The 14,393-nt window shown below is 43.6% G+C and overlaps 1 protein-coding gene across 4 annotated transcripts in view; it reads left to right on the plus strand.

Moving 5' to 3' along the window:
- Positions 1 to 10,938: 10,938 nt before the first annotated feature.
- The window catches only part of LOC308119785 (single-stranded DNA-binding protein 3), a 41,218-nt gene continuing 37,763 nt past the window's right edge, over positions 10,939 to 14,393 (plus strand). For 3 of the 4 annotated variants that reach the window (XM_080479987.1, XM_080479990.1, XM_080479988.1), the window contains exon 1: positions 11,113 to 11,280. In XM_080479987.1, the coding sequence (XP_080336113.1) occupies positions 11,225 to 11,280 (56 nt within the window). In that variant the 5' untranslated portion in view covers positions 11,113 to 11,224. Of the gene's footprint in view, positions 11,281 to 14,393 lie in introns of all 4 variants that reach the window. The other variant, XM_080479989.1, reaches the window with a different exon arrangement.

Genomic DNA, 14,393 nt, shown 5'->3' on the forward strand with positions numbered 1-14,393 from the left:
GACTGCTGACAGCACAGGAAGGCACTCTTCTCCACAGCGTTTGATATAAACACTGGGGGAAACATGAGAGAGAATATGCATATGACTTTTGAGCACATGATCAAGGCTTTCTCTGTCATTTTCTGTCTTAAAAGTTGTAACCAGCTGTAACTCTTTCTTGTTGAAGCAGCAGTGACTTCTTGCTGCCAAAAAGCCGTCTCAGTCCGATCAGAGCTGGTGGCTCCGAACAAGAATAATTGACAGTTGAGAGAAGAAATCCACAGACTGGTTGTTTTGTGCAGCAGGGCCTCTTAAACCAGCCATCCAATGATGAGTTCTTTCAGTAAGCAATCCATATCCATCCGTCCGTCCGTCCACTTTCTATACTTGCTTATGGTAGCATGGAGCAAGAGCGTCTTCCATATAGCTCCACATCCATAAGTCTGCATACAGCAAACAAGGATGGTGTTTTCTGAGTTACAGAAAATCTGATTTAAAGAGATGTTTTACTCAGTTAATGCTAATAAAAGGCAACATTTTACTTTGAAACGCAAGTCTTCCATTGCAATAAATCTCTTTATAAAGTATCAGACTGTCATTACTTCAGCGTAATGTTTTGGCGTTAGTGTAGCTGTGAGTGACCAGTATCCTAAATGTGCTTGGAATCCTGACATTTGTGGATGAGAGACAACAATGTCTGGCAGAAAAACTTAAACAGTCCCCCATGATTCATGCTCCTATGATTCCTCATAACCCTAAAAAGACACACACACACACAGTTGGTTTGCAATGACTAACTTTTAGCTTTTAGCCCAGGACAGCTAGGTCCATGCATTGCAAAGCTGGATGCAGGTGAAAGCCACCAGCACTGTGTTAAGTTACAGTCAGCTCTCCAGGGAAGGTGGCATGGACGTGGTTGGGCATTCGTCCAGTGTACACATAAATTGCAGGCAGTATACACATCAACTGAGCAAATGTAACAGAGTAGCGGGCTCAATTTCACACCGGTTTTAAAAATAAAGGCTGCATGGGGGAGTAGTGTTTAGCACTCTCGTTTCATAGTGAGAATGCAGGCCAGGGCTTTTCTGGGGAGTTTGCATGTTCTCCACGTGCATTTCTTGTGAGAGAGTGTGTGACTGTCTCTCCCTGTGTTTGACCTGCGACCTCAGCAACCACATGCACAGACATATTCTTCTGCTTGTCTTGCTCTGGTATTCATCACAGTGGTACATCTGATTAGTTATAGGCAGAAGTGGAAAGAAGCCTGAAAAATTGAGCTCAGTGCTATTGCACTGCTAAGATTGTACTCAGTTACAAGTAAAAGTAGAACCATTCTCAGAAACTACTCACAGCATTATTGTCTGTTACACGGAAACTGCTTAAGTACTGAAAATGATGTAGTTCTCATGTTGTACCAGTAGTGGGTGCTAGTTTCATGACACTTGGAAGGCAGCTATTGTTATTGTCTATCTACTCGTGGATGTGCAGAGGAACTATTTTCTACAATCATGTACAGACATGTACAATAGCAGCGTTTTCTTAAAAAAAAGTTGCGCTTTACCCCATTTCCATGGAGTCAGCACGTCTTTGAAAAGATCTATCTTCCGAGCCATTTTCAAAAAGTTACATTTTCAGTGGCTCCAAGGACCGTTGTCATGTAAACAGACAACGTTTTGTGCTCGCATCGTCATCGCTTGATCAGGCTGATTGTCATACTTGTGCCAGATCTACAGTATGCACAAACCACAGATATGACAGTGATTATTCATCTCTGTAACATGTTTCCCAAAATGTGGCGCTGTAATCTTCATTTTCATGTGACGTGCACAGACCCATCCCAGGGAGAAACGTCACATAGAATCAGCATTTCTTTGGGTTTGCAAAGTCAACTGAGAGCTTCACAGATGAGTAAAAGTGTGCGATTCGTCTTGTGTATGTTACTGGTCACAGTGTGAATCTTTTTCACGTGCGTATCTATATGTGTCAGTCCCTAAAGGCATGTTGCAGTCAACCATGGGAACTTGTGTAGCTGACTGTAAGTCCACAGTCCTGCCTTGTCAGAAATAGGCCGGGGTAGGTTAGAAAATGTTTCATAAGCTCAGACTGACCTCCTTCCTCTCCGTTTCTTCCTTGCCGCCCCCTCCAACACCCCCCCCCCCCCCCCCCCCGCCCCCGCCCCCCACCCCTTTTTTTCTTTCTCTTTCTCATGGTGTCGCTGTCTCCATCTTACCAAAACATTGAAACGGTCATTGTAAAAATAGGATCATATACTTCCTTAACAAGACGCATAGACAATCCTAAAAGTCTACATTTCAGAGTGATTTCTCTTCACTGCAGCACATCCAAACTTCCTCCACGCTTTCTTCATTTTTAATCTCTCTCAAAAGTCTCCGTTCTCATTAATATTTCCTGCATTCTGTTTTCTGATAGCTTTGTGCTGCGGGAGTAATATTCTTTCCACTAAACTGACAGAGGAAGGTGACTGAAATGCTTGAATTTATGACTCTACAGTATGTTCTTGTAAAAGTGTGCACGCTGGTGTGTGTGTGCGTGTGTGTGTGTGTGTGTGTGTGTGTGTGTGTGTGTGTGTGTCTTTGCACAGATGTGTGTGAGTCTCCGGCCATGCGTGCAGTTGCCAGTCTGCATATGTGTGCGTGTGTGTCTGTGTGAGCATGTAATTGCATGCATGTGTCTCCGTGTTTGTCTCCGTCTACCATTTGACTGCCATCTGAATCTGTGGCACGTACGGCAGAGCTACGAAACACCAAGATAGACAGACAGGAGGGAGGCAGGAGGGAGAAAAAAAAAAGAAAAAAAAAAGTACCCATGTGTATGTGCCTGCGTGTGTGTGTGTGTGTGTGTGTGTGTGTGTGTGTGTGTGTGTGTGTGTGTGTGGGTGTGTGTGTGTGTGTGTGTGTGTGTGTGTGTGTGGTGGAGGGGGAAACAGAATGGGTGAGAAGAAGTGAAGAGGTAAAAAAAGAGAACAAGTGAGGGGGAGGAGGGGGAGGAGGGGGAGGAGGAGAAGGAGGAGCAGGAGGAAGACTTTTGGAGGTGGAGAAGGAGAGATGAGGACAGAAAGCAGGGAGCGAGAGACAGAGAGAGAGAGAAAGACATGAGCGCGAGAGAGTTAGACAAATAGAGATACAGAAAGAGAGAGACAGGCTCGGTGCAGAAGGGGGTGGGGGGGCATCGGCATACAGAGGCAGTCTGTGGTCTTCCAAGCAGCAGCAGCAGCAGTAAAAATAGGGGAGAGGAAAAACAACGATGGCTTGAAAGATTAAATTCCTGTTGGAATAGGAAGTGCAGAAAGAGGGAAGGGCAGATACTGAGTGAGGCGGTGGGACAACTGGCTGAAGGTGCTGGATTTGGCTTTGGTGCTCATTGTTTACATGACAAACACGCCATAAAACAACAAGGTGAATAGGCCTTAATGTCTGATATGATTCATACAGGAGCATTGATGGACTTAGAAAGAATTAAAATCTTCTAAAAAATGTACATATATATATGGAAATGTTCTGGCATCTATAAATGCAGATGATCAGAATCAGATAATTATTACATCTAATATTACAGGTAAAATAGAGTTGAACTGCAATTAAGATCAACAGACGTATTCAATTTGTGAGCCTCACAATTCTGTGTTTACATCCATAGAGTTTCTTTCTTTCTTTCTAGTGATGTTTGGTCATTACAAAATTTTTGGACTGATGACTAACCATTGTCTATAAAAGTGGCTAAACCAACTGATTTAAACTGAAAACATCTGCTGTGTTGGGTTTGAAGCGGTCTGAACCTGTTTCTATTATTTGCCCAGGTGTACATGTTCTTCCTGTACAAGGGTGGGTTTTCTCCATTGACCCGGGTACTCTGTACTCTCCAATTATAAAGGCAAGTGTTTGACGATTCATCAGTATTTCTGAAATTGCCTGTAAGTGTGGAAGTGAGTATTTGCTGAGTGATGGGCGGGTTGTAAACTGCCTTCACTCCTCATAGCCAGCCGGGATTGGCTTCAGCACCCTTTACCCTAAACTGGATGAAGTGTGTAGAGAGGATGGATGAATTGATGGACTGACTTTTAGTCCTCAAATTAAGGAAAAATTCAAAAAGATGCGGTACTGTCGTTTTGTGAACGTGTGAAACCTAAAGCTAAAATGTTGGTGCTTTTTAACATGCATGTACTTATGTGAACATCAGTTAAAGTCAAATCTTCACATGAGATGTTGTTTCTACATCATGTGCATACTCTCAGTTTTATTGTATTCATGATAACTTTGTAGAAATTTGAAAACTCCTAGTGTAAACAGTGAGGATGTGACAGAACTCACTCGGAGATCCAGAAAATCTTAGAATCGCAGGAAATATCAGACCATTACTCTTATTTAAGCCACCCACTATTCTACTTGAGATATTTCTTCTGCCATATTGTGACGATATTACTACTTTCACAGCCACTTTCCTCTCACAGTCGTTGCCTTACATATATTAATTATTTGTAAGGTGACATTTCCTCTCACAACCAATACCATAGATTCAATGTTTTGGGTTTTTTTCTCTTCGCGGAATCACCAGTCCCATTTTCTTCTCTCTTGCTCATCTGATCCCATGACGCTACTAGTTCTGTGCAGTGTAACAAGCATTTCCACAGAGGAAGTGTTTCAGGAGCGTTCAAATTGCATTATTTATTTTTTTGCGTGACATCCATACAGTTTGTGTCTGTGTTTACGTCCCTCAAACAGTCACAGAAGACATATCTTTACAGTTTAGCAGTAATCCTCCTGCAGAGCGTGCCGGAGTTCATTTCTGTAGCTGAGAACTCATCAGGAACTCTGGTCCTTTAGATTTGTTCTCTACATTTTCTCCATGTTTTGCTCCAGTGCTTTGGGTGGAGCACACTTTTCTTTCTTTTCTTTTTGCTCGAGTTAAACCACTCTGAACTTTCACCATACAGTGTGAATTTGCATGAATTCATGTCCACTCATGTTTTTGCATTGACAGGTTATTTGCTGTCTCACTGCATAAGAATTCACTCCACTAAAGACACCATCCTTAAAGCAAAAGGCCCACAGAAGACCGGGAGAACTTCCTTTTTCTCAATTAGGTAAAACCCATGATTTCATAAACAACTGTTTATAGAATTGATGAGCGAATTCTAACAAGAAAGAAATAATGTATTTCTGTGATCAATAATTTTGTACTGACTGTGGTGATTCATATTGGATAAAGAGCACTGAAGGAAATGCAGAAATACAATTTTCTCAAGTGACATTGGGCTCAATACGACATGAACTATATATTGCAATGACACGCTTTTAATAAGCCACATCCAAACAGAAAAAAAAAAAACCTGCTTTTACCCCTCAAATATAACTACTGCTTTTCTTAGATTTAAGTCATTTAAAGTTCAAGCACAATATTTAAGAATTACTGAAGCATTTCTTCATCAGTTTGTGTCAAATAAAGACTGACTTTAAAAAAAAGAAAGAACTGTTTAAACATGATCAAGGATCGTGTAAAGATATCGGCGTTAAATTAAAGAAAAACCAAACTTGTATCAAAGGAAAACACAGTTTATAGTGCTGCTTATTCCCTTCATCATACTCTTTCATTCAGAAACAATACATCCATAACAGGAAACTGTTGAGCGTGTGCAGTGCTCTGCCAACAAACTGTTTGAACGTGCGTCGGAACATAGGTAATATAAGTTTTAATTTACTTTCTGCTGGTTTGATGGATAATGAGCCCCCCCCCCAAAAAAAAATGTCAACACTTGTTTTTACATCTTCTCATTTTCCTAAACAACGCCTCGAAATTGAGATTTAAATGGATATCACACAAAGACAATCTCTTTTGTATTAACCGTAACTCACAAAGGGAAAGCGATTTTTTTTATTTTTTTTTTATTTTTTTACAAAAGAATTCAGGGAGGGGGAGACGGAAGGAAGTGATTGCTAAGTGCTGGAAGGAGTCCCACATCTCTCTTAGAAGCCAATGAGCTCTGATAGAGAAATTCCAACAAACCCACTGATTGGCAGCGCAAAGGATGCCATTCAATTAGAAATAAACATGTGAATGGAAGGCTTCTGAGAGGGATCTGGAGTGATGAAAAATACAGGTTTGGCATGATTGAGCTCAAACCTGTTTGGGGATTGCACGTGTGTGCGCGCGCGCGCGTGTGTGTGTGTGTGTGTGTGTGTGTGTGTGTGTGTGTGTGTGTGTGTGTGTGTGTGTGTGTGTGTGCGTGCGTGCGTGCGTACGCTCTCTGATAGGATAGGGGCTTCGTTAGAGTAATTACAGCTTTGCTATGTAAATAAGCCTGTCATAGAGGAGTGAGACACACCCACCTCTTTTTCAGACCCAATTAACCTAACTCCCCTGGAATTTACATACCTAACAATCTCCAGAATACACACGCACGCACGCGCGTGCATACTGTATGTACACACCGACAAAATCGATCCAAATATTACTCCATGCACACCTTTATACACCTCAGTGCAGATATACCTATCGGTGAATCCTTGCATGCGCCAAACTTTTCCATCCCACACGGAGTCAGTCTGAGGCAGCGCGCTATGTCTGAGTGTGTGTGTGTGTGTGTGTGTGTGTGTATGTGTGTAAACTTGTGAACATTTGTGTGTATCCTGGTTGAGGCGGTAGACTCCAGCTCGCCAGGTGATATCTGTATGCATAAGGCATCACCCCGGGCTAACTGGCTGCTGGAGCTGTGGTGAGCAGCATCTATCATCTCAGGCCGCTGATGAATGTCTGTCCTGAATGGCTCTGTAGCGTAGTGAGGGGAGCAGAGAGAGAGCACGAAATGACTCATGGTAGAAGGAGAAAGGAGGAGATGGGAGGAGGAGGAGGAGGAGGGGTGGATAAGGAAGGACGGAAGACAAGGTGTAAAGATGAGGGAGAACAGTGATGGAGAACAAAATGCAGACGATGGAGGTGGGAAGGAGGCTTCGCCAAGAAGTAACAAAACTGAGACTATTGACGGAGGCTGCACAGCCACGTCGGGATTTTTGAGATGCACTGTGGGAGAGAGAAGTATGGAAAAGTGGAGGTGCAGAAGAAAGTGAGAGGAGTGGAAGACAAGGGGGAGCGAGGAGCCACGCAGGAGAAAGTAGAGAAATGGGAGATTGAGAGACAAGAAGGTGGAGAAGCGTGAACAGAGAGAAGTCAAATGGAGGAAGAGACGGAAGGGGGGAGGAGAAAGCGAAAGAGAGAGAGAGATAGAGATGAAGGATGCGGGTGCATGAGGAAAAAAAAAGGGAGGAAGATTGTGGCGAGAAGGCATTAAAGTGGGTCAGAGCAGAGGACGGCGATATGGAAGAGAGGGAAGAGGAGATGGAGAGATAGCAGTGGGAGAGGCAAGAGAGGGATGGAGATCGGATGGGGTGGAGAGAGGGAAGATAGTTGAAGGTAGTTTGGAGGGCAGGACGGTCTGGTGCCAAAAAGCTGAGTAAAACTTGGGATTTTACATGTTTTAGAGTGAAACTTACATTCCGACTGGATCGCACAAAAGAAATACACAAGCAAACCCTGGAGATAAAGTATAGCAAAATATAAATACATACATAAGACTTGACTTTAACTCAACCAGTATATTATAATTCTAAGAATTCAGTCCAATGATCACATTCGGAGATGATGTACATGTAGGAAGCTGGTGTCATTAAGTGGAAATATGCGAAGGTACATGGCAGCAGGGACACAAAGCACCATTAACCTCGTCCGAATTTAATAAAACCGAGGAAATGGAGAGCAAAACAGAGAACACACGGCGATACTGCTTGTGTTTATTCCGTGCTAAAGACGAAGAGGCTGTGTTCCCGGGGATCATTGGGTTCTCGGATCAATACTGGTGCTATGATGAGACAGTGATAGAGTTTGTGGTCTACAGCTTTAAAAGATACCTACACCATCACTTTCTCTTTCTCCCCGAGAGTATAGCCGGCACTAAGCTAGCTACGCTTGAAAATGCGTCTCATATTCATTTGTTTTGTCTCTTTGTACACACTGCGGGCGGTTTTTGGGAGGGATCTCCAGACTAGGTAGATCACAAAACGGGGCACTTGAATATACGTACATCCACACCACACTTACAATACGCTGTTTAGTGTGTAAACACAACATTTCCATGGTTTCACAAATCGTTCTATAAACTTTTTGCAAATCACATTTTTCTGAGACACGGAAATAGAATTAGACCAGCTCCATAATTAGCCGTATGAAAAGTGTTGGAATCAGAATCAGAAAAAAAACAACCCAAAAAAACCCCAATGGTTTCCCCTGATGAAGTCCTACATATAAATTTACCAATTTGGCTTATTTCAGTTCATATTATTTTTGGTTTATTCAGTGCGGACGGAGCTCTAATAATCTAGAAAGTGCTCCTGTGGACATGTAGTTTCCACATTCAGCAGGTTTAGTCAGGATGTAGTCTGAAACACACTGTGAATATGAAAAGATTAAGGCTGAAGATTAAACAAATAGAAATGCACAGACAGAGCAGGGAGGTGTTATTATTTGGCGCGCACGTGTACTCATTTCTGCAAGTAATACAAAACGCAATATCAAATGGGAATTTATATGAAGAAGTAGAAATCTGCCATTTGTCTTTGGGAAAAAAAAACAAACCACGTCACTCTTATCAACTCTAATGGCCACCAGTGTTTTAATTTCACCGCATCTGTCAGTGTGTCTCTGCTGCGGTATGCTCGATACACCAGTTCCCCAAGAAAAATATTGGAGTTTTCTCTTCCGTAAAAAATAATGTTCTTTGTCTGCTTTATCCCTCCATTATTTCTCTATTCTTTTACAATATGTATGCTCATCATGCGTTGTTTGTATTCTCATGTAAAAAAGCAGGCTCCACCACACATACAGAAATGTATTTTCTCTCTCTCATCTTCAACTCTCTCTCTCTCTATCTCTCTCTCTGACTCTCCCTCTGACTCTCTCTCTCACATGCACACAGGAAAGCATGCGCTGGTCTACACACATACACACACACACACACACACACACACACACACACACACACACACACACACACACACACCGGCGTGTGCACAAACATACACGCACACAGACAGTCAGCTGTGCCCTTCCCACAGCTAGTAGCACGAAAACAGAGCACACTGCCTGTCCCTGCCTCACACACACACTCACACACACACACACACACACACACACACACACACACACACACACACACACACACACACACACACACACACACACACACACACACACACACACACACACACACACACACACACACACACACACACTCTCTCTGCAACAGCTCTCTGCACACTCTTAAAGGGACATGACACAAACTTAGACAGCAATCGAGTGCCAACACTGTACCTAGACATTGAATACAGTACATGAGCTGAGCATGAGTATTATCTAGTATTTGTCACCATAATACTGTTGAGGACTAAAAAGATTTGCATATCACACAAGCGAACCGCTTGTGGGGAAGTGACATTTCTTAGAATTGTATGGGAGTGTCTGCCACATTAAAAATTTAATCAATTCTGTTTTTATCGCAGAGGTAAGAAAGCAGGAACACTCAATGTGCTTGTCAAAAATGCTTGTGCAAGCCACAGATTTCACGATGATGTAGCACCAGAGGAATGATGACTGGGTATAATTGAGAAATAATGACAACTGTTAATGTGACGTATGTTATCGTCATTCGGTTAAAATGGTGTTTAGACTGTTAGGGGAAATCAATTCAAGCAGATTAAATTAGCACTGCCATAGATTCTGTATCTGCTATACCCAAAAGCAATGAAGACACAATAAGACTGAGAAATGAAATGAAACTGAGTCTGACTATGTAATAAGACCAGAATCTTCGAAACCGCAAAGAAATCTTGAATATTCTAACAAAATCTGGAAATGAAAATTACAAATCGAGACAACCAACTTAAGTTGGGCGATTGTTTGTTGTCTCTCACTCAGCTTGCATGCATTTTTTATTTTTTTTTATTGGACTGTGTGGAATTTTGTATTTCCATAACCACTAAAATAGCACCTTTCACTTTAGCTCAATTTGCATACTCATAATATAACTTTGACAGTTCCATCAGATGTTTCCTGCCCAAACCAAGTACAGAGAACTATAGAAAAATAACATTTATTCTCTTTGATCTTGTTGAGGCTGGGATATCCATAAAAGCCCAATTGGGCATTTGAGAAACACTTTCCTTATGATTATGAACACACTCATGGCCTCTCATTTGTAATTACAGACATAAACTGATTCAATAATAACATGAATCACTGAAGTACTCACTGTGGTATTAGCGGACAAAAATACTATAATGTATGTGATGAGATAGGTAGCCAACCTGACACTGTGTGCTAGCATCATGTGTCGTGTTTATGAGTTTACTTATCATGTTTTATACTAGTGTATCCCTGTGTTGCTTCCTTTATGAAGCCGCTCCAGTCAATGTTTTACACTCACAGATGATTTTGTTATTCATTCACATTGTCAGAATAAACGGAGATCACCTACTCTCCTAATACACGACGCAAACCACACGAGCAAACATCTATGCATGTATAGTCGAGACGGGAACGTGCGGTGGCATTTAAATGTGTCACTGGTTGGCGAGTACTTGGACAGAAAAGAAGAGGGACTCTTTGGAGGGACATAGGCCAACAAGGGAGGATAATTCAGCCAATCAAATATCCATTTTCGGTGACATTGGGATGAAAATGAAACACTAAGCAGTCCCAGAACGATAAATACAAAGCTAATCATGTTTTGAAAACGTAACGGCAGTCGCTTTTGACAATGTGGCACTGTACACACACACACATATGTAACGTAAGGCCTGAACTCGAAGGCCTCCAAAAGAGAACTTGAACTTGAGCGAAGTCGGCAAAAACTGAGACACTGTAGCTTTAAGAAGCCCCCACCGTCTCACAACAGGGGGGGCGTGAGCTGAATCCAGGAACAGCGATTGAAAAAAAAAACGCTCCACCAGTGGACTGTTTCAAGTTCCCCCCGGCTGAAACCCTGCCTGATTTGTGGGCAATGTTGGGGATGTAGAAAAAAAAAAAAAAAAAAAAAAAAGGAAACCGGAGCGAAGAGAGCGCAGGGGAGAGATAGGGAGACAACACTAACTGGGTAGCTATGGAGATAGTAGGTTTTCCTGGTAGCTTTCTTTGACAGGTGTCGAGTGGGATAAAATAAAGTATCAGAACAGCTTCCAAGATGTACGGCAAGGGTAAAGGAGCTGTGGTCCCCTCCGATAGCCAAGCAAGAGAAAAGTAAGTAAATATTACACTGTCATAACAGAAATCCAGCAAAGAGTGTGCTAGGTGGCTAAACTTGCTAACTGGTGTAGTTGAGTTACTTCAGGGGAGTCTGGCACGTTTGGCTGTGCTCTTTTTCTTTGTGTGTACGAGCTGTAAAAAAAAAAAAAAAAAAAAGAAAAAAAAAGAAAAGTGATGCTGCGGGAGTTTATTTGCTTTGTGTGTGCTTGGCGAGTCTTCCTTTCCCTCTTCTTGCATCCTCCCAACTAACAGGCATGGCTGCTAAGTTAGCCGGAGCGGCTAGTAGCCACAGCCACTTCCACTCTGCTCTTTCTTGTTTCTCTCTGTCTCGTGCAGAAGAAGCGGGCAGCGCGCGGCGGCTGTGGCCAGTAAAGTTGCAAGCGGCGGCGCTCCGCTGCACGTGTTTCCAGTAATAATGCAGAAAATGGTGCACGGATAAGACGGACGGATGGGGATGGGGATGGGGAGGGAGGAGGAAGGGGACCGAGAGAGGGAGAGAGAGAGAACCCACGGTCCGGGCTCCATCTCAGCCCCGGCGCGAGGAACAATGCATTTGTAGCTTAGCTGCGCTTTTGTGTGTGTGGCCCCGGTAAAAATAGAATACAGCTGTTCGAGGGCTTTGTAACAAAGTAGCGCAGGAACGTTTCTCCGGTTCCTCCGCGCTCCTCGCCGACTGAGGCTCCGGGCGGCTGGATACATTGTATCCATGCGGATCGGCCGGTGAGCGGGACGCACGAGAGCAGAGCTGCGTCTCGTAACTTTTGTGGCCCGATCTGATTTCTTTCAGTGACCCCCCCCACCCCACTCCCCCCCCCCCCTCCTCCTCCTCCTCCTCCACCCCCTCCCTCTTCGAGTTGTGTGAACCTTTTATTCGAGCTATAAGCTGCGTGCATCCAGCGCCCCGTGCTCGCGGAGGATCTTCCTCCCGGTCAGGCTTTTGTTTCTCAGGCTTCGTCCGGAAACTTGCAGGCTGTTAGCTTGGGAAGCTCGTAGCACCTCCAGTCCCTTTGTCTGCACGCCTCTGTCTCGATGCCTGTTGTTCCCCCCTCGCAGGAGACGTGCGCTCGCTTTCCCAACACTCCCAACAGCCTCCAGATTCCACCCAAATGGGGGTAATTTTCACAAATCTGTGTGCAGCAGTTCTCGAATGAAAAACCACGATCCTCCAGTTTAACCCCCCCCACCCCCCACACCCCCCCATTGCTGTTAACAAAGCCCCCTGTAAAAACCTGTGCATGCTTTCATTAAACTTAGTTGGATTCAAAGTGCTGGCTTTGAACAGTTCCTGATCCACTACACAGGCAGATCACCTAAAGCCACATGCAACTGCCTGAGCCCCTTCTGTTGTGGCTCCCTGTAAAGTTCACAAAATAAGTAAACATCTTTAAAACATCGGGGTTTTTTTTCTGCAACAAGGACTGCTGTTTGAAATTAACTTTAATCTCGCCGTTTCTGAGACTTAAAAATAACATGCTGTCCACTAAAATGCATGTCCTTTCACTTCACCTGGTAAACGATTCAGTCCTCACCTCTCTGTAAGACGTCTATAAAGCCAATAGAAAAATATATGTATAATTCAATGGAGACAGATTCATTAGGATGCTGGTTTGAGAAATCGGTGATGATGAAAGAACTATAAGGGCTCACGGCACAAATAAAACGTGTAGTTCACAAATTTCACAAGAGCAAGTAGAACCACAAAACTCTATATGAGCTATGTTCTCCTTATCCTGAAAGTTAACCCTGTTTTGTGGTTCCTGGTGAGTTTTTATTTGGTGGAAAGTGGGTAAAAACGGCTCTTTTGGTCGTAAAGGTTGCAGACCTCTGACCTGAAGGTAATGAATTGGAGACTGTTTCTGGAAGTGTTCCTCACAGCAGATGAGAGGGACCCGCCATGCCCCTGGTCCCAGTCAGCAAGTTCTTGAACTGTCACATGCATTTACCCCACGTCTGACTTCTATATTTTTTATTTTTTTTGCTCCGATGCGAGCCCCCTGTATTTCCGCCTTTTGACCACATTGCTTTTCCGTTGGCTTTCTTCATCTGCCTCCTCTAACTCTTCTCTTCCCATCCAATGCTGCTCCTCAAAGTCCTCATCCCTCACTTCAGTGTTGAATTATTGAGACAGACTGAAGCAGCTGCTCTCAGCTTTGCGTCAGAGTGGAGAGAGACGGAGGAGAAAGAAGGAGACAGAAGACACGGGGAGATATGGTGGGCAGACTCATCTATGTTTAAAGAAGGGGTTTTGTCGGGAGCCTCAGGCAGGATGTCAGGTGTGCCGATGGTGTACATCAGGGAGATTTCTCACTCGGTGGAAGTAAATGTATGCACGCACTGATGTCCCAATTCAGAACGTGACAGCGAGTGTGGAGGTCAGGGGTCACCTCACACGGTGTGATGAAGGAAGGACATTTTGAATAAGCTTTAAAAGGACCGGGCTGGTGCAGACATCCTGTGATCCCAACAATGTAGTGTAAAGGTTATGTATTAATATCTATTGAGCAAAAAAGATGCTAACTTTAAATCTTTCTTACCTTGCCTGATGAATATAATTTCACATTCCTTCTGTGAAGTACGACTACCACTGTCTGAACCTGACTGCCTCTCTGATCCTCTGTGCCACCTACTGCTTCTCCGGTAAAAAACTGGATGTGTCCCCTATTATGTTCCTGGCAAAGCAAATCTTTCCCCGCTCCCTCTGCTCAGCCACGCTATAGTAGCTCCCCTCCTCAAACTTCTGTTCCTTTTCTATGAGCTTGCTTCTGAGCTTTAATAATGCAGTAGGCCAGGTGCATGCACAAGGCACCCCTTTTGCAACCCACACAAAAACACACACACACACACCACACATAAAAATTTCATTGAAGGCCTCTTGGGGGGGCATCTGCAGTGTGATCCTCCTATCCCCTGACATAAGACCAAGTCCTTAACTATTTCCTACTGAAACTCCCGTACGAGGATCCACAGCCTGCAGTACGCAGTGACATGTAAACAGTATCAATATTGAAGCACCCACCGGAGCCTAAATTGTCCCGTGACCTTTTTGCCAGGCATCCCACAAGTCTTGAAATCAGTTTGAATGTGAGAGACTTCCGAGAGTGATCACC

Source organism: Lipophrys pholis (assembly GCF_963383615.2).
Source record: "Lipophrys pholis genome assembly, chromosome: 14".
In the NCBI taxonomy this organism is placed as follows: domain Eukaryota; kingdom Metazoa; phylum Chordata; class Actinopteri; order Blenniiformes; family Blenniidae; genus Lipophrys; species Lipophrys pholis.